The sequence below is a fragment of the Macaca mulatta genome, chromosome 6 (assembly GCF_049350105.2).
Source record: "Macaca mulatta isolate MMU2019108-1 chromosome 6, T2T-MMU8v2.0, whole genome shotgun sequence".
NCBI classification, from domain to species: domain Eukaryota; kingdom Metazoa; phylum Chordata; class Mammalia; order Primates; family Cercopithecidae; genus Macaca; species Macaca mulatta.
Window position 1 is genome coordinate 37,754,277 of NC_133411.1, and position 25,567 is coordinate 37,779,843.

A 25,567-nucleotide genomic window follows, 5' to 3' on the forward strand; every position below is an offset into this window, starting at 1 on the left:
CTGTTTTCATTTATTCACTCATTCACCTGTTAACATATGGACAGATAGAGCTATAGCAGTTACTTCTATAGGCCCATCTGCAAGAAGGAAATATGCTAGCAAAAGAGGGAAAATAATATAGGAGTACCAGAGAGAAGGCAAAGGAAGGGAAAGCAATAGGGTGCCCATTCCATGGTGGTGAGTAATAAGTGGAAGTTTTCCAGCCCCCTGGGCTTCCTGAGCAGCTTAGGGCCACCTTGCCGGGAACTCATTCCCAGCTCTGGAAATGAAACTCCGGGTGACGCTGGGTTTGCATTGACACTCTTTCCCCACAAGGTTTGTCTCTTATTGTTCCAGACAGAATGAACCTCATTATTTTGGATTAATTGGGGTAAGATCAACCAAAATTAGTGAGTCAGAATTAAAGAGTGTTTTAAACAAAAGCAACTTTAGAATTTGTAATTCATATAGTAACCCAATCTAAGTGTTAGAAAAAAAAAAAAAAAAAAAAAAAAAAAAAAAGCTTGTGGCCTTTATCCAGCATAGCAACAAAAACACTAAGAAGAATGGCTGGTTATTCAAAAAAATGATCATTGAGCCCCTCTCTGTGCAGACACTATGCTAGGCACTGAGGCCACTGCAATGAATAAAACAGATGGTCCTGCTCTCTTGGCACTAAAATTCTGGCAGCAGGAGACATAGAATAAACAAAACTGTCCTTTATCAAGGACATACTTTGTACCCTGTAAGTATGTTTTCTCTAATCTTGCAATGTAGGTATTGTAGTTTATTTTCTACATCAGAAATAAGTCTTAGAGATGAAATAATGCTTTGTGAGCAGTTTGTTTATTATGTACCTGTTTAATGAGTAATAATAACACCTAACATTTGTTGAATGCTTACCATGTGCTGAACACTACTTTAAGTGCTTTCTATATGGAAGCCCCTTTAATGCCAGTGAAAACCCTATGAGGGAGCTTCTATTTTTCACATTCTACAGAGGAGGAAACTGAGGCTTGGAGAAGCCACATGGTACCAGAGCCAAAAGTAGAATCCAGGTATTCTAATGTCAGAGTCTGAACTCTTAACCACTGTGCCACTGTGTCTTTTAGATTACATTCTAAGGTTATCACCGGCTTACTATCTGCGATGCAAAATTGTGACATAATCATTCTTTACTAACAATTTGGTATCTAACTTTTAAAGATTTGTCTTCAGTTCCAGAACCCTTCGAATCGTAGCACTTTGCAGTGTTTTTACAAGCTAGTCTATAAAGGGGCCACAAGAAAATATTTTTGTGCAGAAAAACAATATAGTTCTGGCTAGAGAGAGATTTGAAGTGACTTTCTTTGTGCTCCCTCACCACCCCTCACTGCCTTTCCTGAGTGAGTTTTTTCACCCTCCTCCTCACTCTCTTCCTAGGATGGCAGTGTACCCTGGCCCCAGCAGTGGGCAGCTGCCTAGGACACAGGGTCCCATTTTTCAACCTGTAATTATGAAGTATATTGTATTTTTAGAGTTTGATTTTCTTATTAAAAAAAATCTTGTATTCACATGAATACAGTACATATTAGCGCTCATCCTTGCTTTCCTTGTAAGTTTGCGCATCTTGAAATTCTAGGAGGGTTGAGAACAGGAGGCTTTCATTAGATGCATGTTTGAGAAACTCATTGTGGAGAAGGAGTACATCCAAAATAAAATAAAAACTGAAACAAAACAATTTTCTTGAATCAGCAGTTGCCGTCACTCTTTTCTGTTCCTCCTGGACCTGGTCCAGTGGCCCTGGAAGAACAATGAAACATCATGGGGATAAGTGGGAAGACAATTCAAAACAGAAGACTGCTTCTCTAGATTTCGTGTTTCAAAACCGGAGACGGGAATTGTTGGGGGAAGTACACTGGTACATGTTAATGTCCAAGTCATAGATTTTCAGCAGACGGGAGAATAAAATCATGCCAATGATGGAAACTTGGGAACTTGACACATTTTATGTTGTCTTTTAATACTTGATTGAATATGTATTTTATTTATCCAAGAAGTCATATTAATTATTATACCAAAATAGATCTAATTTACAATACAGTCTTACAGAGTACCACATAAACATTTATGAAACATTCCCTCTCTGCCCCTAAAATCCCATGAATTTGGTGCATATTTGTTGCGACAAACCAATTGCCAAAAGACTATCTTTATAATTACCCATTTGCTCAAGAAACTCTCTTCCTTTCCTCTCTCTTCCATGTGACTACTGCCTAAAATACTCAGGTGTTTGAAGCAAAGTTTTAATCTTTTGCTTTCTAGAAAGCATCTTATTCCGTCTCCTTCTGAAGCTTAACTCATTGTTGAACAGAAGTAGGTTTGGAGAAATGATTGCTTGCTTGATAAGTGGTTATTTATGGGTAGATTTGTAGAAAAGAAAATAAGACTCAAGTGCTCACAGCAGCCAGCAAATATGCACGGGTCTCCACCCTCCATTAAGCATGCTCTGGGCTGTTTTTCTAGGAATGGTGAAGAATTTGCACGGATATTATCAGCTCTCTAGCTAGTCCTTCTTGTGGCCAGTGTTAATCACCTTGATCTTAAAGTAGGTTTAGGGAATGTTGAGTAATTGGACAGAGATTTTTCACAATTATATTCCTCCATAGAATTATCCTCAAGCCAAGTGGCTCATCTTAGCAATTAACTAAAATGCAAGAAAGTTAGAGAAAGTCAGCATGGATAACAAGCAAATGAAACATGGGTGACTCCTGGCTTGTCCATAGAAAGAGAGGTACAGCAGTAAGAATACTCCCTTGGAAATGTGGGTTCAAATCCCGCCACTGCCATTTATTAGCTGTGCAACGCTGGGCAAGTTATTTAACTTCTCTGGTCTCTTGTTTATTCACCTATAATATAATATCAACAATATCTGCATCATACAATTGTCATGGAATTAAATGACTATTATCATCAATCAAAGATAGGACTTAGTGAGTGAGTCTTTGGACCAGATAAAAGTTAACTCGAAATGTACAAAGCACACACACAAATGTGTCATTGCAAGTGAAAGAGCCATGACGGTACTTTAACAATAGTACAATATAGTATTTCTTTGGATTTCAGGTGGATCTTGGTTCTGTAGGCAGGTTGTTTTCGTATTAAAGATGTCATGATGTCTTGAATTGGGCTAGTTTAGCTAAGCCCAGATCAAATGAAGAAAAAGAAGCTAGTTAAGATCATTATCTTTACCACTTGCTCTGGAATGTGTTTCTCAAATACGTGTTTAGATGAATGCATGACTGTCGTAACACACTCCCACAATTACGTACATACCAAAGTAACTTTCTAACTCCCCATCACCCCAGTGCTCTTTTTCCCCATATATTTTAAAGTGATAAGACTCAATGTAAACTTCCTCCTTCCCAAACATTTAGGGCAGTTCCTGCCAAGCGCCCCGTTCTACAAAGTGATTTAGTACTTTAACCTCGCTCCAGACACTCTGACATCTCTGGTTAGTCTCTGGTGTAAAGGTTAGTCTCTCATGTTTCTTGAGGTTGGGTAAAGGAAATGGTCACAGAGTTTAGGTGAGGGTGGGGAAAGTGATGCCCTGCTCATTTGGGGTTTTATCTTCTAGAGTTCTTCCTCCATTTTCCTGATGCCACCAGTATTAAGGCCATTGTGTGTGAACAGATTGTACACATCAGTCCTGCTGTTCCCTGATGACAGTGTACCACCTTGTTCCTGGTGGTCTCATTCGTTTTACAAGCCAGGGTACCTGGAACAGAGGTGGTAGAGGTGGTCAAGTAACTCTGTGTGGGACTTCGATCCTCCTTTAAGGGAAGGACCTACATGGAGATGTGATTAATGAATATACTTCCCTTACCTTTCTTGGCTAAAACAATAGCAGCTGTTGTTTTTATTATCTTTCAAAGGATAAGGGCCAATATGTAGAGGTGAGGGAGGCCTCTCATTTGATGATTGATTCTCCTTCTGTGCCTTTTGGGAAAAAAAAATGCCTTGATGGTTGTCTTTAGCTATTTAGAATTAGAAAGTATGAAGAAAATGCTTTCATATAGGTTTTTACTTTAAACATGTTTTAAAAACCTATAAACTTTATTTTCTAGAGTCAACAGCCCTGTAGCTGTGGGTACTGGGATAACTTTCCCTATACCTCTCCCCATGGTGTGGGAAAGGACATATAAGCCTCATCCTTTGTTTGCCACTTTGGTTTCCAGTGCTCTGCCTTGACCACTTAGCACTCTCTCCGAATAGCTGTAGGTCGAGAATAGTGGGCAGGAGCGTCAGAGAAGAGTTGGCGTGAGAACGGAACAGCACCACAAAATAGAACGCGAGAGGGAAAAAAGCATCTCGGAGGAAGAAAATACTGCCGCCTGGTACTCCCTGGTACCCAGAGATATCCGGCGTATTGTGCTTACACCACTCGCCGGTTCCACAGGGAGAGAGCCGGAAGAATTGCAGGCTTTGGTGGTGACAAGTTCAGGCACTCATGGGAAAGAGAGTGGGCCCCTTCTGAGAGAAATCATTTTGAGCACAGCCAAGCCAAGATATTTTCAGATGTGATTCAGACCTGAGAATGAAACTGCAGGGGGATGGGATACTTCGGTTGGGAACAGATTAGCCCATTTTTAACATAGTTGAAGTGTTGAAGTGGTGCCATCCTAACAAATGAATACTTAGCCCCTGGTTTCGAGAAAGTGGCCCAGGATAAAAGAGGCTAAGTGCATGGCATCAAAGCCAAAGCTGGCCTCCTTATCTGTGGGAGCAACGGTTGGTTTTCTCAGAGGCAGAAAGTGCACTGAACCTAGTTACGTAAGACCCGAGTTCAAGTTCCCACTCCATTCCACTTCGTGTTAATTCCTTTAGACTGTTACTTAATTGCTTTTTAATCTGTATTACAGGTTGTTCAAAATAAGAACATATGAAATACTAAGGGCTTATAATGAAAATTATAAGTGATACGTTTCAAATACAAATGAAATTATAAAATGAAGGTCATGGCTTCAATTTCCACTTAAGCTAATTACCTTTATATTAAGATTTTTGAGCAAACCCAACCAGTTATCTGGCAATTGTAGACACCATTTTTATCAGTACTTTACTTTCTAAATATGCAAATATTTAGAGTTTGCACAACCTGTACATATGTTTGTGTGAACAGGGCCACTAGCTAAATATTAAACCACCATTAGAATCTGATACTCATTATTGAAATACAGTATAACCTTTTAATACATTTGTGGAAACACCATTTTAAATTGTTTTTAAAAAACTCAATTAACTGTAATTGGATTACACTATAATTGGATTTTAGTGGGATTGGGGAGGATAAAGAATGAAGAAAAGTGAAGATACAGCTAATAAAACGGAAGAGCTCATATTAATATAGATAATTTAATCTTTTGAGAGTTTTGTGTCTTTTCCAATAGTTTCTCAGTCGAAAATGCATCAAACTGTGTTCCATTAGCTACAGCCATTAGGAAAACCTTAAAAGTCATGCCTCCTTTTTTCTCTAGGATGACACCTTGCCTGAGGCAGACTTTGAAGATGTCCTGAAAATGAGGGAAAGAGGGATGTTTAGCATGAGATGAGGCATCTCAGACCTGTGGGACAAAGTAGAAGAAGACAGGGTACAAGAATGAGAACTGTGCCACGATAATTTTTTAAAATTTTTTGATTGGATGAGATGAAATAGCAGAGAAACTATTTGAGAACCTTATAACCCAATGTCTACTTTAAATGCAAATTGAAGATAGATCAGTGGGTGATCAGAATAATAGCTTACATTGTACATTAAAACATTAAAAAAAAGACTCCCAAATACATATATAAAATAATTCCTTTGAAAGAATTTAACGGCAGTTAATTTGTGTGTGAATCACCACAGTGCTTGAACTTGAAGTAAACTTAGATTATCCTGCCAGAAAAATGTTTTAAGTATTTCTTTACACACACATGCACACAGGCACACTCACACACACACTACTCACACTCGTAGCTTCCCCAACTAGTGGTAACCTAGGAAAGAATCTGATGCACTTTCGGACCATTAGAGAACAGTATTGATTTGGCCATGTGAAATCAACTCCTGGGGCAGAAAATGAGTGACTGCATGTTCACTGACACCGCTGATGCCTCACCATTCTAGCCTCGGCCTTTTTCCTTCACCTTGTAAAATTTGGGTCCAGGTTCTCACAATATGTACGAAATCCCATTGCTGGGTGGGATGAGGGTAGGGGAGTATAAAGGAAATGCTGTTCCCATTGTCTTCCACTGCAGAATTCCCTGGACTGACTTCCTGAAAATCTTCTGTTTGCCTCCACCAGGAATGGCGGCCCTAGATAGTAAGGCATCAGGGAAGATGGGAATGCGAGCTGTAGTCTATTATATGACTACCACCATCATTGCTGTGGTGATTGGCATAATCATTGTCATCATCATCCATCCTGGGAAGGGCACAAAGGAAAACATGCACAGAGAAGGCAAAATTGTACAAGTGACAGCTGCAGATGCCTTCCTGGACTTGATCAGGTATGTCCTTGCAAGCCCGTCCTTTGGGGTGTATTTTCACCATCCAGATCCTCTTACTGGGAAGCTAATCAAACCCTGGAAGGGGTGTCTGACTGAACCAGCCTTGCCAGGCTTGAAATGAAGGTCATATAGCTTTACTTCTTTCTTATAGAAATTGAAGGAAGGATCCATTTTCTGATCTTGTATGAGAGAGGCGAAAAGAGCAAGGAGAAGATATGAATTTTGAGAACCTTGCCTTTAGGATTCAGAATCTGGTCACTGAGCTCTCTCAACTATGCAGCTCACCTTGGAATTTTAATAATTCTTAACCTATTTTTCTTAAGTACTGTTCTTTAAGGCTAGTTTTTATTCAACTATGCCCTATTCTTTGGACCCTTCTGATTTAGAACTTGTGATCAGTATCATTGCCCACCATGCACAACGCATTATACACAATCTGGTTCCAGAGGGACTTTAGAGATCATCTTGCCAAACCTGTCCCAAGGTTTTCCTTTCATAATATTTGTGGAGAAAGAATTTGGCAGGTCTGTAATAAAAGAATAAAGGATGGTTTCTTTAGCGTTGTTTTACATACAAACCATACATTGATTACAGATGAGTCTTATCTACTACTTGAAGCAGACTTGGTAATAGAGTCAGCCTTATGTAGAACTGTGAAGTAAGTCAAAATTCAATCCTGGCACCTTCCTGCTTCCTCTCCCCTACACACCTGCCCTTGCTCAGTCAGGTCCTGGCAGGAAGCATACCACATACTCAAAAGGAACCTTGAAGAAGGTTTGCCAAGGTGCAGGCAGCCTTAAAGGAACCTACCAAGGATGGTGAGGCCCCAAAGCACTAACAGTAAGAAACTATTTTGTTACCACCCTTAGCTATGAAGGAGCAAAAGAAAGGAGGTGTTATGGAACCCAGAAAGAGCTATAGCCTCGGGAGGGAAGGGCCTCAGGAACCCTAAATAGAGGAAGGAAGCTGCCACCAAATCTGTCAAAGAGAGCTCTAGGAGAATATAGACTCCCTCTGCCCTGTGATCTGTTAGTGCATGTCACTAGACAAACCCAATAGGAGTAGGAAGCCAGAGGGCAAGAGAACCCATGTGTTGTGGTCCACAGAGGCCAGGCTCCCAGGGCACAGACAGAATGGAGAGTGAATCTAGAAGGACAAAGGAAAGCTATCTCATAATAGGCTCTAGATCCCCCATCTGCTTAGCATTCCCCCACTGTTTAGTCCCTCCCAGCCTGTTTTCCCAAAGACTAGCTATTTCCTCCCAGCTTTTCAGCTAACTTACCTGCAGAGTGACTGGGTTGTCAATTCTAGATACCTGTGTAAAAGGCCCATTCCCCATTGATCATCTGAAGGAAATTCCTCCATTGCATCTCAAGGAATGGGGCTGTGGCAGGTAAAGTCAAGAGAGGTTTGGGGAGCAGAGGGTACCTTCAGCAGCACCTCTCAATTCCAACCATGGGTGACTTTCTACCATCTCTATGTATGTAAACACTGCCCAAGGGGCCTCTTCTTCAAAGTCCTTTTTCAGGGAGTTAATCACAATGATCTGCATGTATCAAGCCACCCTGTAACATTACTCCATGCCAAGCTGACATTCAATAGCTATGTTTTTATTTAGTTCATACAATTAATTAAGGCTTTTCACTATTTCTTCATGAACTTTACCCTCAGATCATTTAGATTAGAAGTATTTTATTATATTACATTTTCTTTCCCTATAATTTTTACTCCTTGTTTGAAGAATTGGAATCTCATCATCCCCAGTCTGATTGATCCATCAGAAGACTGTGTTTCTGCCCTGCCTTGCTCCAGTGACAAATGTATCCTGCTCACAATCAATCACTTGGTTTGAGCATGTATCCTGGAATCTTCTGAATGCACATTTCTATCAAGGTTGATAGCAACAACCCCATAGATAGATAAGAAGGAAAAGAAAACAGGATGGTCTAGTAGGAAGAAAGGGACAAACGTTTATAATATTAAAATATAACTTTGGTAACATGCAACTGCTGGAATCTTGAGCTTGAGATAACTGCTGGGTCATGTCTCCTTCTCCCACAGTCTTTCATCTTGGAGCCCTAATGATAGTTTAATCCAATCTCCTCTTTAAGAGATAAGTCAACTGAGATATAAATGGGTGCCATGACTTGGCCAGGGTCACACAGCTGATGACAGACTTCCCAGCCAGAGTGTTGTCCCTCACTCTACCGCCTACAAACATAAACACTGCTTTGACACAGTCTCTGAAGAAGTAACAAATCCTGCCACATGGGCTTCAAGTTCAAATTTTGCAGGTCATCTCTCCATTGGCTACCAAAGAGCTGCAGAAGCTTTAGCAATTCAGTGCCAAACCCCCGTTCCCCAGAATGCCTTTGGGAGACTTTTGGAGAACAAAATTCCATAGGCTGACCATGGCTTTTGATTCAAAACATTTGGTTCCTAGACACATGGCACAATAACCAAAATGACCACTACTGAACAATACCTTAGTTAGCCAGAAAGCTAACGATAAAAGTCATTTCCATTCTTACTTTGATTATTCCTAGCAGCAGAGTTTTTAATAAGATAATGGCTGAATCAAGAACCCCATTGGCTGACAAGAGGATAAATGAGTCGAGTTTGGACTCCCCTGAAAATATAAACTACATGGGCCACACTTAGGGAGGACCATATATTCCTTTTCAAGTCGTAAAATCCACTAACATTTTTCTTTTTCCATTTGTTGCTTGGTTCAATGCAATCTTTACCCTACACACAATGAAACAGAATTTAAGGAGCAAACTTATTACTTGGAAAATTTTGCAAGTGACTATTATTTTCTTTGCAGGAACATGTTCCCTCCAAATCTGGTAGAAGCCTGCTTTAAACAGGTAAACACTCTACAGACATTAACTCATCTTTGAAATTCCTCTTATTTATACCAAACCAAGTGGGACCCTCTTTCCCCCCTCATTTCTCTGCTATAAGAAACACTTCTCTTGTCAACCAGATTAAAAACATTAGTGTTTTCTAGGAATTTTTTTGGGAGGGGATGGTCTTACCTTGTATTGAAGGCTTAGTAGTTGCCAGACACTGTGTGTCTTGCATACAAATAGCTCATTGAGTCTGCTATTGTTAAGAAGGCTAATCACAAGACCCCCCCCCCCTTCCTATCCCCCAACTCCCTGCTGGCAAAAGCCCATCAACCAAGCAAACACCAATATAAAATATATTTATAACTTGCCTTAAAGAAGATTAGAGAGATTATTCAGATTTCTGGGTTTGATTTAAATATCAATGGACTGGTTTTTTTTTTTTTTTTTTTCAAGTCTACCAAAGACCTAATGGACTCTAAAGGAGAGCCAAAGCAGAAAGGAATGGCATCAGCACTTATGGAAATCCTGCTATATGCCAAGCACTAACATTATTTTTAGTCCTCACATAAATACAATAAATATCATTGTCTTCATTTCACTGATGGGGCAGTTCATCTATATGAACTCAAGACAATTATGTATCATGCACAGATTCTCACAAGTAGTAAGTGGCAGACTCCGAATTCAGATTCACTGTGTTGACTCCAAATTCTGTCTGCTTTCTGCTACTCCATTCTGCTTCCAAGAAAGGAATATTCAGGGTGATGAGACCCCGACCTGGAGGCTATAGTGAGGTCCAGCTCCTTTTAGCTCATATGCAAGCAACTCTTGGCTCTGTGTTGTGGATACAAATACCTTTTACTATTAGAAGATAAAATCAATAAAGCTCACTTTAACCTCACTTGAATATAAGAACTTTGTTGCCTAAAATATTAAAAGGGAAACAGACACTCTGGGTTAAATAACACTTCCCATACATTTCTCCATATAGTGTCAATTCACTCCTGTTGTAATTCCCTAATGCTTCTGCTTAGGATCTGTAAAACAAACCAAACAAAACCCCAACCTAGTAGAAGACTGTGTTTTACACATGTAAGTCTCCCTTTGTTTTTTTTTCCCTTGTAATAATTTTTAAGACTATTTTTCATATGTAATACATGCACACATTGAAACATTCAAACCAAATTCTTTCTTTTCAAATAAATAAGCCTGAGGCCAAAATCTAACTTTCTTTGTTCAAAAACAACTATAACTATAAATAATAAGTGCCTTTCAATCCAACCAGCCAACTCCAGCACCATGGGGCTGACATTCCAGTAAGTCAGCTGGCCCTGGGTGATATCAAAAATGTTGATTTCCAGATCTTTCAGATAGAAAAAGTGCTGACTTGTGCAGATTGATTGTGTTTGATTTGGATTTGCATTTACAGGATTTTGAAGGGAAAGAAAATCTTTCTCTCCAGGTCTAGTTGGCTTAGACCAGAACTCTAACAAGGTTGCAGTTTCTGTGCATACTGCAGAGTGTAAGGGGAATGCGTTAGAGGCATAAGAAAGGCTGATCAGGATTGAAAATCTACCCTGGACAATCCACAAAATGCATAAGAACCCAATGGAATAAAGAAATTTGAGAGTCGATTGGAATAGATGAGTGGGGCCAATTTTTTTGTTGCTTGAAATTACCAGCGCTACTAACTGTTCAGGAATGTGTGCATAGTATTGACAGCTGGCCATGCCTTTGTTTGGGAATAGTTGTTTCCCAGTGGATAAGAAAGCTTTCCATTAACCCTTAGTAAAGAAATGACCAAGCACTTCATATACAGCAGCACTTTCTTCCCCTGGATTCTAGGTTCACTCACCATCCATATATTATTACTCTTACTGGTGCTTTCCCTACAATCGCTATCAAGATCAGGAATTCTACTCTCATTAAAATCACAGAGGGATGAGCTTACTTGTTTCATGTGGCCAGCATCTCCTGACTGGGGCATCTATGCAGAAACTGAATAGATGATGGGAAAAAAGACCATCTCTTGAGTTAGAAGTGAAATCCCACTATAGACTTGGAGAAGGTGAGTTGTCCTCACCAACTATTAATCAGGCACCTATTCTTAAGAATTGATAACATCAAGAATGGCTTGGAGACTGGTTGTTTAGGGATTTTTAATTTTTAATACCCACTGAAATCTCTAAACAGGTCTAATCCCTGAAGGGCTTTGTCATTGAGCACCGTTAGCAGAAATTAGTACAGTACTTTAAAATTTGCAAGATGTTCTCATACATTCTGTTAGATTATCACAACAACACTGTGAGGTAGAAACAGCACAGTTGTTCTTGTTTCACAGCTGTGGAATATGAGAGAAAGGATACCAGGTGATTTATCTATTATACCATAGCATGATCCCCACAGAAGGGAAGAGGACTATTGTGAATATTTGGGTTTATGGTTTAAAACAAAAATCCCATTATAGTCATTTTATTAGGGTTTCAGAAGAAAGCAAAAGCAGATGCATGTGTTCAGTCCAGCATCTTTAGTGGATATCTCTTTCCTGTTATCATTTGTTATATATTTGAGTGAGTGTGTGTGTGTGTGTGTGTGTGTGTGTGTGTCATGATTTGTATGTATTTCAGTATGTGTTTCTGTCTATGTTAAGAAAGTAGTAGGGGGTTGCCACAGATTAAAGAGAGAGAGAAAGAGACTTTCTATAACACTAGTCTCTGAATACAGAGTAATAAATATCATTTTAGAAAATTTGACAACAGGAAAATATAAAGAAAAAAATAAAAATCACCTTTAATCCTCATTGTGCTTTTTATTTTTAAGTTTAAAACCAACTATGAGAAGAGAAGCTTTAAAGTGCCCATCCAGGCCAACGAAACGCTTGTGGGTGCTGTGATAAACAACGTGTCTGAGGCCATGGAGACTCTTACCCGAATCACAGAGGAGCTGGTCCCAGTTCCAGGATCTGTGAATGGAGTCAATGCCCTGGGTCTAGTTGTCTTCTCCATGTGCTTCGGTTTTGTGATTGGAAACATGAAGGAACAGGGCCAGGCCCTGAGAGAGTTCTTTGATTCTCTTAACGAAGCCATCATGAGACTGGTAGCAGTAATAATGTGGTATGTATTTCCATTTTCTGTATATGTTATATACGAGATGGTGATTGCCATCAACATGTGTTCTGTACTGAGGAAGGTGCCACGAGTCAGGATGGCCAATTGCAGTGATCTCACTCTGGTAAGCACAGGAAAATCAATGAACCTCTGGGCCTCTAGAGGCCTTGAACCTATCTGCAAGCCTCTCCTAATAAGTTTGCTTCCTTGTTTTCAAACCCTGTCACCTCCTTTTACCCCAGTGCTGATGGAATCTCATTCCTCGTTTCTCCATTTTTTATCTAGTTTTTCATTCAAGACCTAATTATTGAGTGTCTACTATATGCTAAGCGTATAGTGCCAGGCACTGTGGATATAGCAATAAAGAAAACATACAAGGATATTCCAGATCTTACACTCTTTTAAAGGAGACAGACAATAAACAATTCAATCAACCATATGCTTTAGTCACAGGTGCTGTGGAAAAATAAAATAAAATAGCAGGTAACTAGGAGAAGGCACAAAATTTGCCTTGGATGGTGCAGAAAGGCCTCTGAGGAGGTGACATACTTTGTTAAGACCTGAATGAACAGAGGAAGAAGACACACCAAAGTGCCAGAAGAACGGTGTTTTCAGTAAAGGGAAAAGCAAACGGAGAGGCCCCTTAGGCCATCAGGAAAACTGAGGGCTCCTCATCTGTTTCAGCCCTAAGAAAGAATTGTAAATGGCAGTTCTGCTGCAATGTCTAAAGGATTCACAGGAAGTATTATAAAATGCCAAGTCACAATTTATGACAAAATTTGCTTTAATAAAGTTGACAGCAGGAGACAAAAGAAGAGACTATAAACCCAAGAGGAACATTAACCTTGGAAAGTAAACTTTACCCAACAGGGAGAAAACCCTTTGATTGACTTAGGCTTTCTGTGGAGGTTGCTTCTCTTTCATTCTTTATTTTTAATCCAGGCTCCTCTGTGGCACCTGAAGCAGGAAAAAATCCATTGCTAAGAAAAGCAGTCACTCACCAACATGATTAAAAATGCGCTTGTCTTTAATGCCACCAAAGCCCAGAGAAATCTATTTTTCAGGAATTTGTACAAGATGGATATGAACTTGGGCACAAAGACAGATCAGAATGTGGTCTCCACAGGAGCCCCCACTTGGAAGGCTCCTTTGAAGTCCTGGCAGGAACGAAAGTGGACATTTCTCTTCATATTATTAAATGCCTCCACCTTTCACCTCTTTTATGAAAGAAGCCCATTCAAGGCCCCTGAATGAATCTCACATGCAGCTTGTCTAGCAGTACATTCGCCTGCACATTCAATGCTCAGTTACTATATTTCTGAAAACAGGTATTCCTATGATTTCCTGGCCTGGGTTCTCAAAGGACTTTTGAAAGAAGCATTATATTTTTCGATTTGAAACAAGTCCTCCATAGTTGCCAGGAGACCCTTCTCCTTAAGTGTGATTGGCTTCTCTGTGTTTGGTAATGTGAGTTTGGTTGTAGTTTCCTGCACATATGAAACAAAGAGAAGGGAAATCCAGGCAGCGAGGTCTTTAAGCAACCTCTGGGTTATTTCAACTTGTAGAAGTCATTTTGAGTCTCAGTTGCTCTTTCTTGCATTGTCTGCAGGAGGAAAGCTCACAATGGCAGTAGCAGCCTGTGGGGAACAATGACTTCATTAGAACACCTATAACCTGATTGTGGTAGTACATACATGCACATTATTAAGTTTAATCATGAATTTACTTTATGGACATCTATTTATGGCAAGCAGTACTAGATTTTCATTTGCACTATAACAAAATTTTCTCTTAAAGTAAATTTACTTAAGTAAAAAAGATGATTGGAAGAATAATACTAAGTAATCTTGTAAGTGGTATGTAGATATGGAAAGGCAATAATAAAAGTAGCCCTTGAAAAAGAGAACTGACTGCAAACCTGAGACACTGGCGTACCATCGTGTGCCTCTTGCTTTAACTTGGGAATTAGGCTCTGATGTGGAAAATGCTTCCAAAAGTCTGGATGTTGGTGCAGTGGATTCCAGCAGTACAGGACACTTAGCAGGGGAGCAGGAGGCAGAGGGAGTGAGTGGCATCTGAGGACCAGAAAAGTGACCCCCGTGTAGTGAAAGGAGAGCTGTCTAGGAAGACAGAGGTGGGTATCAAAAGCTCTGTATCTGCCTTTTTTCCCAGGTTTAAGAGAAAAACATTGTGTCCTAGAGCAATTCTGAGGGAGGGGAAAGCCCGATTCTGCAAGAATCAGGGGAAATTCATATTTACAAAAGAAAAAAAAAAGAAGTCCACAGTTTCTGTAAGTCCTAATGGTATCCTGGGCAGGAAAGTTTGGCAGTCAACTCTCTTTCACTTTTTCTTATCACTTGGAAATTTCTGTGGACTAGCTTGGTGGAAACCAGACTCCAACCGTGCTGGTGTTGCTTCTCCCCAGGTACGCCCCCGTGGGTATCCTCTTCCTGATTGCTGGGAAGATTGTGGAGATGGAAGACATGGGCGTGATTGGGGGGCAGCTTGCCATGTACACTGTGACTGTCATTGTTGGCTTATTCATTCACGCAGTCATCGTCCTGCCACTCCTCTACTTCTTGGTAACACGGAAAAACCCTTGGGTTTTTATTGGAGGGTTGTTGCAAGCACTCATCACTGCTCTGGGGACCTCTTCAAGGTATGTATATATGTGTGGAAAATGAATCTGAAATGTTACCTTGAACCAGGGCCCCTTAAGTAGGGTGTAGGAGGAGCCATTTTATTCTGGGTTTTAAACTTCCAGGAATGATGAGTCAGCTTTCTCACTTCTCATGCCAATCACACCTATTTGGGATTCGGGGAATGCCTGGCTACATATCTTTTGCGGGGATGAATTGGAAATCAACTATCCTTTCCCGCCCACTTCATCTCTCTTTAATTGACATCTGCCTGAGGGAAAAGAGGCAGAGTGACTTGGCACAGGCTGTCGTGATGGGGGCATGATCACAAGTGATGCCTCACAGAGGAACCCAGAAGCAGGAGAGCTGCCAAATGACCCCGTGAGGGGACCACACTGTTCTTAACCCGCTCCCCTATTTATATAAGTGCTGACTCAGTTCCCATTAAGTTACAACATGGGAGAGGAAGGAACTGTCTGTCCCAAAGACCAAACACACAGACAGTCAGAACTACCAGGATGCTCAGCTGATGTGCCCTGTTTCACTGTTCTCAGTTCTGCCACCCTACCCATCACCTTCAAGTGCCTGGAAGAGAACAATGGCGTGGACAAGCGTGTCACCAGATTCGTGCTCCCTGTAGGAGCCACCATTAATATGGATGGGACTGCCCTCTATGAGGCTTTGGCTGCCATTTTCATTGCTCAAGTTAACAACTTTGAACTGAACTTCGGACAGATTATTACAATCAGGTACAAGGAAAGAGTTCTATACAACCCTTTCTTAAGAATGCCTTTAAGGCTGGGAGCAGTGGCTCACACCCATAATCCCAACACTTTGGGAGGCCAGGGCAGGTGGATCACCTGAGGCCAGGAGTTCAAGACTAGCCTGGCAACATAGTGAAACCCTGTCTCCACTAAAAATACAAAAATTAGCCAGGTGTGGTGGCATGGGCCTGTGGTCCCAGCTACTTGGCAGACTGAAGCAGGAGAATTGCTTGAACCCGGAGGCAGAGATTGCAGGGAGCTTAGATCGTGCCACTGCACTCCAGCCTGGGGGACAGAGCAAGACTGTATCTCAAAAAAAAAAAAAAAAAAAAGAATGTCTTTAAAAGACAAGAGGATAACCAGGGTTGGGAAGGGGATCCCACATAATCAAGAGGTGGGGATTTGAGGTAATCATTTTATATTTAGATATTTTAATTGTTTTCTTTTTAGAGTATAGATGTATACACTCATTAATAACAAGGTTCAAAAAATATAGATATGTATAAAGTAAAAAGGGAAACTTGCCTGCCATCATATCGCCCCACATCTTTCTGTAAGTGACCATTGTTCATGTTTGGTTTGGAAAGACTCTTCCTATGCATAGACATGCACACACTTCTTTTTTGTAGTTAGTGAAATTATATTATACATACATGTTTGCCTTTGACTGGTTTGCTTGTCAATAAACCAATAAATATGTCTACCTCATCATTCTTTCTAATGTCTGTAAAATACATAGTATGGATATTTCTCCTTTTTAAAAGTGTTAGATTATACTTCAATATTTAAAAGCATTAAAATAGGTTAGCTTGTATATATACTGCCAGAAAATAAAAAGTTAGATGAACTTTTTCTCCTGAGTGAGTTTTTTGTTTTTTTGAGATGGAGTCTCACTCTGTCACCCAGGCTGGAGTACAGTGATGCAATCTCGGCTCACTGCAACCTCCGCCTTCAGGGTTCACACTACTCTCCTGCCTCAGCCTCCTTGAGTAGCTGGGACTACAAGGGCCCACCACCACTCCCAGGTAATTTTTTTGTATTGTTAGAGGAGACGGGGTTTCACCGTGTTAGCCAGGATGGTCTCGATCTCCTGACCTCGTGATCCACCCGCCTCGGCCTCCCAAAGTGCTGGGATTATAGGCGTGAGTCACCGCGCCGGGCCTGGGTGAATTTTTAGCCAGTGTAAGATAGATGACAGACCACACTGACAAGTAGTTCAAGAATCTGACTTTTGTGGAGAATTTTTTAAAACTATTATATTGGAGGTGTTCAGTGAAAAGTTATTTTCCTTTCCATACCCTCCCCCAGTCTCTTAGTTTCCTTCTGTAGAGGCAACCAGTGTTACCTGCAAGTTTCTTCCATGTCCTTCCAGAGATACTCCAGGCATACCCTTGTGCATATGCAAATATAATCCCTCCTTTTTACTTATTAAAAGTTATTTTGCACAAGGTCCGCTTGAGTCTAATGGCAACGGGACGCTTTCAGACTCACAATCCAGATCAGCCTCTGCTCTTCACTGTTGTGGGGTTTTCAAAAAATTGTTATTAAAAGTACATTTTGGAGAGCAAAATAAGTCAGATTTGGGGGGATTTTTATCACTCAACATTTTGTTGTGAAATTTGCCCTATATACAGGGAAGTTGAAACAATATTATAACAACCATCCTCTACCAGATGGAAAAATTGCAAACGTTTTGCCATTTTTGCTTCTTCTTTCTCTTTCTCTGCCATTATGACATTTCACCTGTACGTAATTCAGCATGCATCTCCTAAGAACAAGGATATTTTTCTACATAACCACAATAGTAAGAATCTTAAAAATACTTCCAGAATATTCAATCTATATTCAAATTTCCCCAGTTGTCCCCCAAAACATGTTTTTTACAGCTTTTACTTCCAGACCAAGTTCAAATCCACATTTATGGCCTACATTTGGTGTCTTAGTTTCTTTTCATCTAATCAGTCACCATACATTTGTTGTTATGTTTATTTAGAAATAAGTTGTTAGACTCTGTGTATGTTTTGTGTTAGTAGAAAATGATAATAGTTGTAGTAGGGTGCATTGGAGTAAAAAGGACAAGGCTGATCAGGGCCAGAGGTCACTGACTGACCTGGGGGTTCTGGGAACCTCAGGCCCAAAGTAGTTACAATGGGACTGAGGAGATCATTAGCTCAGCTCACCTGTAACCTATACTTTGGCATATTGATTGAAAGGCTCTGAGTTATAAAAAAGGTTCAGTTGCATGTGACAGAGTTAAAAATAACAGTAAGAGTGACAAACAAGATAGAAATATATTTCTCTTTCATGCAGCACAGCTCTGCTCCACAAAGCCTTCAAGGCTGATTGATAGGTGTTCTGTAATATAAGGGACTGAGTCATTTGAGTGTTATCATTATCCAGGGGGTCCGGGATGACCTACCACCCCCAGATTTTAGCCAGTGGGAAGTGGGGAAATGGCATACCCTGCAAGTTGTTCAGTCACTTCCATGCATGTCTGACTGGCCAGAACTTAATCTAAGCTTCAAGGGAGGTTGGGAAGTGTAGTCTTCATTCTGGGGAGCAATATACCAGCTAAAAGTTCCAATACCTTAGAAGGGGACCAGTATGGGGACCATGAATACTTTCTGTGCCAGACTTAATACTTTATTAATACCACTTATAACTAGATAATACTTCACTATTTATAAAACATTTGCTTTGCAAGCCATGTCTACACTGCCTTCATAAAAGGTATTCCTAATACTATAAAACTTTGTGCATAAATCATTTTGCTTTTGAATTAACTAAGCAAACCAAACTAAGAAACCAAATTTGATTCTTTTGACAACATTAATCATGAATGTTCAGTAACTTTACAACCCTCCACTTGGATAGGGGAATTATTGGAAAGAAATTATTATTGTAACTCTACAGAATTTTAAACTTCGCCTTACAAAATACTTTCAGGGATGTTAAAAAGTGTATAGCTGCCAGTTTATTTTAAAACAACTAGAATAATAGGTCCAACTTCACAAGGGTCATTGTATGAGGACCAAATGAGATAAGCCACGATTAGTATATCAGAAGACACATAGTAAGCATATGATAAATATTAGTTAGCATGATGATTAGTTCAATTTTTTTTTAATCTCATTTACAGGCTGGGCGTGACGGTTCATGCCTGTAATCCCAGCAGTTTGGGAGGCCAAGGTGGGTGGATCACTTGAGGTCGGGAGTTTGAGACTAACCTGGCTAACATGGTGAAAGCCCGTTCTACTAAAAACAAGAAAATTAGTCAGGTGTGGGGGCATGCACCTGTATTCTCAGCTACTCAGAGGCTAAGGCACAAGCATTGCTTGAATCCAGGAGGAAGAGGTTTCAGTGAGCCTAGTTTGCACCACTGCACTCCAGCCTGGGCCACAGAGTGAGACTCTGTTTCAAAAAAAAAAAAAAAATCTCATTTACTTTTTTCCTGAAGCACATCCTCTTGTGTTACATGGCAAGTCAGGCATTGGCACCGTGCGTATTTTGCAGCCTATATGCTCTACCTGGGGAGCTTTGTAAAAGTGTTTTCTGTTCTGGTACTTCTGTTAACAGCATCACAGCCACGGCTGCCAGTATTGGGGCAGCTGGAATTCCTCAGGCAGGCCTGGTCACCATGGTCATTGTGCTGACATCTGTCGGCCTGCCCACTGACGACATCACGCTCATCATCGCAGTGGACTGGTTCCTGTGAGTATGCTTGGCCTGCATTCTGACTCACTGTCACAGGGCCCACCTCTGTCACTCTAGGGCACCAGGCAGCCTGGCACAGCTACAGAAAGAACTCTGAGGAGAGGGGCCACTCGGCCCATAGTTAAATTGTCCTCATTGTCTGACCCCTGGTCCTTATCTGGAGACCGAGCCCCAGCCGACATGTGCACTCACTCCCCTATCAGCCTGAGGGGCACATCTGGCTGCCACAGATCTCACTCCATAAAGCCATTCAGGAATTGGGAAACCCGCTGTCTGCAAAGGCAACATAAATCAGCAAGGCTGTTTCTGAGTTGCACAACACAACGCCACAGCAGCTGGAACAAAGCTGCAGGCCCCACATGCCAGCTCAGGCCCTGCCTCTGTGCGCTTCCCATTCCGGTGGGAATGATTTTCCCATCCTAGCCCAACAGGGTGAGGCTGAGCCATGCCGACACTGGGAAGAGAGTTAGTGTCATTAAGTGGAATTGAGTTTTGGATCTGGGAAAAGTTCCAAGAAATGTACCCTCCACACTCTCAAACTCTAACCTCTACAGGCCCATCCCTGTGCCCCCTTTCCTTGCTCTTCCAACTGGCATTCTCTGTGCCTTTTCTCTTGAAAGTTTACTTCCACTTTTGAAAATCTTTCCCCAGGATGCCCAAAGCAAATGCCTAGAACACAGTAGGTGCTGGAGTTAGCACAACGTGTGTTCACTGGAACTGAGACCATGAAAAGAGCTTGACAGTGTGTGTGAAGCCCCAGAACGGGCAGAGAGGATTCACTTATGGGGACCTGTGTTTGTGTCCTGACCTTGTGTGAGACCGGGCAGATTACCCAACCACCCTCGGTTCTACCTCTGTAAAATGAGGGTGCCTGTGTCTGCTACCTCCGAGGGGTACTGTAGGCTTCAGTGCAATGATGCCTAGAAAGTATGCAGCCTACTGTCTGGCCCACAGTCAGCATCAGTTAACATGAGCACTCTCGTATAACGCTACAGTTCTCCACAGTCTTTGATCTTTACACTTCAAAGTTATTGAGCACTGAAATAGCATTTCATCTATATGGGTTGTATCTATTCATATTTATCATATTAGACAAACATAAATTTCCATTTGTTAATTTAGAACACGTTTTATTTAAAGGTGACAATAATAAATTCATAAAATGAATAAATAAAATGAATTCATCATCCTTAAAAAGGTTACATATGCTAACGTAAATAGCATTTTTTTGTAAAAAATAAACATTTTTGAGCCCAAAATTTATTTTATTTGTTTATTTACTTGTTTTGAGATGAAGTTCCATTCTTGTTGCCCAGGCTGGAGTGCAATGGCACAGTCTTGACTCACTGCAACCTCCGCCTCCTGGGTTCAAGTGATTCTCCTGCCTCAGCCTCCTGAATAGCTGGGATTACAGGTGCACACCACCACACCTGGCTAATTTTTGTATTTTTAGTAGAGACGGGCTTCACCATGTTAGCCAGGCTGGTCTTGAACTCCTGACCTCAGGTGATCCACCTGCCTCCCCCTCCCAAAGTACTGGGATTACCGGCTTGAGCCACCGCGCCCAGCCTCGACCCCAACATTTAGTGAAAAGAATGGTACTATTTTATATTTTGCAAGTTTCCTTAATGTCTGGCTTAATGCAAGACAGTTGGAGTTTCCTAACTGTTTCTGCAGTTTCACAACTGCTTCAGTGAGTTGTGACATCACACATCATGTAGTCTTTGCAAAACTCCACTATACATTCATGAGAAAATGAGACTGAGAGGGACAAATGATATCTTAGTATTATTTTGAGAATAGCTGAAATAGAAGGCTCATTCCCCACTGTTGGGACTCTCACTCCAGTCAGACTAATAGCTGAATATTCATCATCTATATGGCCTTATAACTTTTAATTGCTCCTATTATGAACATTATGTGTCTATTATGTAATCTTGCAGTTGGTAGACACAGCGAACTGAATTTTAAGAGGTGCTTCGCTGGCCAGTTCCTAATGTAAGTTGAAATCTTGTGATGGTCACGGGAGCCTCATTTTTCCCTCCTCCCCACCCTGCCCGCAGGGATCGCCTCCGGACCACCACCAACGTACTGGGAGACTCCCTGGGAGCCGGGATTGTGGAGCATTTGTCTCGACATGAACTGAAGAACAGAGATGTTGAAATGGGTAACTCAGTGATTGAAGAGAATGAAATGAAGAAACCATATCAATTGATTGCACAGGACAATGAAACTGAGAAACCCATCGACAGTGAAACCAAGATGTAGACTAACATAAAGAAACGCTTTCTTGAGCACCAGGTGTTAAAAACCATTATAAAATCTTTCCATCTCATTACAGCTCATTCTCTCCAGCAAGCCCCTTAATCCCCTTTCCTCCCTTCTGATAAGATTGGAAAGTAGTCCTCCAAAAAACAAGGGAGGATTTTGGGTGGCCAAAGTGTATAATTTTCATCCCACAATTGAAATTTTTACATCATTTCATGTTAGTCTTACCTAATAAGGTACCAAGATCAAAAATATTCTGGATCAGATCTTACAAGTTTATGTGGCACACAATCCTATAAATGTGATTTTTTTATATAAGTTAAACAAATAGTAGGCTAAAAACATTTTATAATCAACTTTTGAGATTTGAAAATCTTTCAGAATACAATTGAGTTTTAGTTTCAAAATGTTAACTTGAATTACAACCGGTTATCAGTTGAACAGTAAGATTTTGTCCCTTTCTCTTCTGACTGGTATACTGATTTCATTAGTAGCGAGGTGCACATATACATCTAGCACAGCTGTGAGGACAGACAGAGGCAGTTTCCATGTGGCCTTGAGTAAATCCCATCTCACCTCTAGGCCTCAGTGTCCTCATCTATAAAATGAGGGACTTCCCTAGATGTCTTCGTGGTCTCTTCCAGCCCAGACATCCTATCATGTCATGAAAGCGCCTGCCCTCTATTTCCCCTCAGAACACCCCGTACCATCCATGGAGCACAGGGCTTTCAGAAAGGACACTTTAATGGGAGTGAAAATTTCTAAGGACGGGATGGCTATGTGTGGTGGTCACCAGGTCCTGTGTGCAAAGTGCAGGTTATGCAAGTCGCCAGGCAGGAGGCCATTCCAGGACTGGGATTATTCGTAAAACCCGTTGCCCAGTTCATCCCAATGGGGGAAGTATTCCCTTCTTACTCTGGGAAGAATGTCTCCCGCCACTCCTCAAACAGAAGAGAAGGTAGCAGCTAGCAAGGGTGCTTGTGGGCACACTATGGAACACTAAAGAGCTAGGAAAGAGTTGAGCACAGGCAACATTATAAACAAAGGATTTGAAAACACCAAGAGTACAGGTCTTCTTTAAGGAAGAATAAAAAAGAGGTTCTTTTTTTGGCTTTTTTTTTTTCACCTGAAACACTTCTTCTCTTGAGTCCAAAATCATTCCCCCATGAAGTCTGCCTACCAAAACATAAAGATCACTTATATATTTGAAAGAAGTCAAACGAATGAGCTGTCTAATAGAAGTCCATGAGTTGAGTGGGTATTTTTTATTTGAAAGTGCTTTTCTTTAATCAAAAGTCCTTAGAACGAGAGAAACAAAATATTTCTGTTTTGGAATCCCACTTATCAAATCATTCAAAACTTTCAGCTGGAGTGGGGTTTGCTTTTGTTTTGTTTGTGTCCATAAGAAAAATGGTAGAAGATGAATCAGTATGAAGACACTGTCAATGAGGTTATGAGAAAAAACAGCAGGGGCATTAGTTTCAGGCAAGGCAGCTCCCAGGTTTAGAGATTAATTTTTACCCCCTAAGGAATATCCAGTCAAAGATGCTGAGTGGGAGCTGTCAGGCAGTAGCAGCTGTGTTTGAGTTTCTGGCTGAAAATGGTGAAGAATGGACTTAATTATGCTAACAGACTGAAAATCTAGACATACATCCTCTGATATACAATTAGAGATATTTTTATATAGACCCCAAGCATTCTGTGTATAAAAGTTAACATTAGGCTGTGATGGAGTAACCATTTAATGTCGAGGCTCTATTTGGGAAATACACTACAAATGTTAATGTATGTGGCTGTCATCTTAAGATACTAGTAGAGCAAAGACTTAATCATATCAACTTAATTCTGTTATACAATTTTTTTACATACTAACCATTTCTTATGGAAAGATCCTGTAGGGAGCCCATCCTCTCACCAAGCCATCACAAGCTCTGCATACACATGCATTCAGTGTGGACTGGGAAGCATTACTTTGTAGATGTATTTTGAATAAAGAAAAAAAATAGTTTTACATTAACATCTTTGCATGTTGTTGTTATTCTTCTCCTCAAAGGAAAATACATTTTCCATTCATGGAAATATTACAGTAAGCTCAGAGCAGTCTCTGGAAGGATCCCGTGCAGCAAGGTAAAATCTTGGCAGAGCCAGCTGGGGGAGCCAGCCACAAGAAAATAAGTAAGGACATGCTCTCCTGCTCAACTCCAAGAACTGGAGCTGGAAACAGGAGGAGGTGAGCGGAGCACTTTGCTGTAGCAGACCGTACTTCCTTGTCCATGTCAGATTCAGATTTCTCACATGAATTGAATCATTTCCATGTTGGGATTAGAAAAGTGTGATGCCACCACGGGCCCTCCAAAAAAGTAACTTTCTGTCTGACGTTCAAATTAGGTAGATTTATCTCTGTGATTATTACCACCATTTGTGAAAAGAGCTAACTAAGATCTCAAGGGATGCCCAAAAACAGTCATTGTACTAGTGAACTGCTCTATTCATTAAGAACAACTTATGGATGACTACTTTTCATCATGCTTTTTAGTAAAAAATTGGCAGGCAATATCATGAAATCCCCAGATTGAAGTAGTATCTGGAGACTATAATCTGACCCTCTCTACCTGCAGGTGGCAGCCACCTAGAGGAAAGGCTCTTAAATTGGATCCATGGACCCCTAGGTCATCCACATGAAGAGTTCAATAGGTTCATCGCCCTTGAAGTTGTGGGGAAAGTTTTGTGATTTGCCTTTTTCTGGGGGTAAAATTCTTAATTTCCATCGGTTTCTGTAACAGATCTTACGACTAAAAAAAAAAAAATTTACAAATTGCTATGTTTGAATCATACATCCTAACTTTTGCGAAGGCATATATGGTATTTACATGACCAGTTTGGGAAAAGAAAGGCTGCTCACAGACTGAGGGAACCAAGCCCGGCCACCCTGAGCGGATCAATATTTTCCCCCTGCGAGATGTTCTGGGAAGTGCCACATAAAATCAATCCACTGCTAGGAAGTGCGCCCTTCTGCCAGGACCATTTTCTTCCCTTCTGCAGCCCACGCTAGGTTTCGGCCACCTCCACAGTGCAGACCTGAGAAACAGGTCATCGGGCTGTGGGAGGTCTGTGGAGAGGCCCTTATGGTCAAGGGAAGTGCCCCTCATCCAGAGTATGACAAAGAGGGTGGAGAAGCGGGCCTTAGAGCCCTACAAGTGGTAGTCACAGATGTGCTCACAAACGGAACTATAAAAAATATTCAGGTTCACATTTTTTTGTTGTTGTTTTTTGTTTTTTACGATACAAGGTCTCACTCTGTGATTATGGCTCACAGCAGCCTCGAATTCCTGGGCTCAAGCGATCCTCAGCCTCCCGAGTATCTAGGACCATAGGCTCACACCGCCACGCCCGGGCTAATTTTTATTTTTGTTTTTTGTAGAGACAGGATCTCGCTATGTTGCTCAGGCTGGTCTCAAACTCCTGGCCTCAAGCGATCCTTCTGCCTCAGCCTCCCAAAGTGCTGGGATTACAGGAGTGAGCCACTGCACCCAGCCTCAGGCTTTTTTTTAATGTTTCTTATAAGTAATCACATTTAACAAAACGTTTAAATCCTACCCTCAGAAGTTAGGGGTCTATGTCCTCCTGTATCCACATTCATCCTGGCACCACCACTGTCCCACCCAAGCAAGATTCTCCTTTTCAAGAGAAAAAAATCTCATTTTACCTCA

At 41.0% G+C, this 25,567-nt stretch overlaps 1 protein-coding gene across 3 annotated transcripts in view; it reads left to right on the top strand.

Moving 5' to 3' along the window:
* Positions 1-23,874, top strand: part of SLC1A3 (solute carrier family 1 member 3) — an 84,200-nt gene extending 60,326 nt beyond the window's left edge. For 2 of the 3 annotated variants that reach the window (XM_078003884.1, XM_078003883.1), the window contains exons 2-8: positions 6,306-6,510; positions 9,338-9,380; positions 12,186-12,478; positions 14,898-15,131; positions 15,666-15,860; positions 19,452-19,586; positions 21,653-23,874. In XM_078003884.1, coding sequence (XP_077860010.1) covers positions 6,308-6,510; positions 9,338-9,380; positions 12,186-12,478; positions 14,898-15,131; positions 15,666-15,860; positions 19,452-19,586; positions 21,653-21,857 — 1,308 coding nt within the window. In that variant the 5' untranslated portion in view covers positions 6,306-6,307 and the 3' untranslated portion in view covers positions 21,858-23,874. 3 annotated transcript variants of the gene reach the window in all.
* Positions 23,875-25,567: the final 1,693 nt, after the last annotated feature.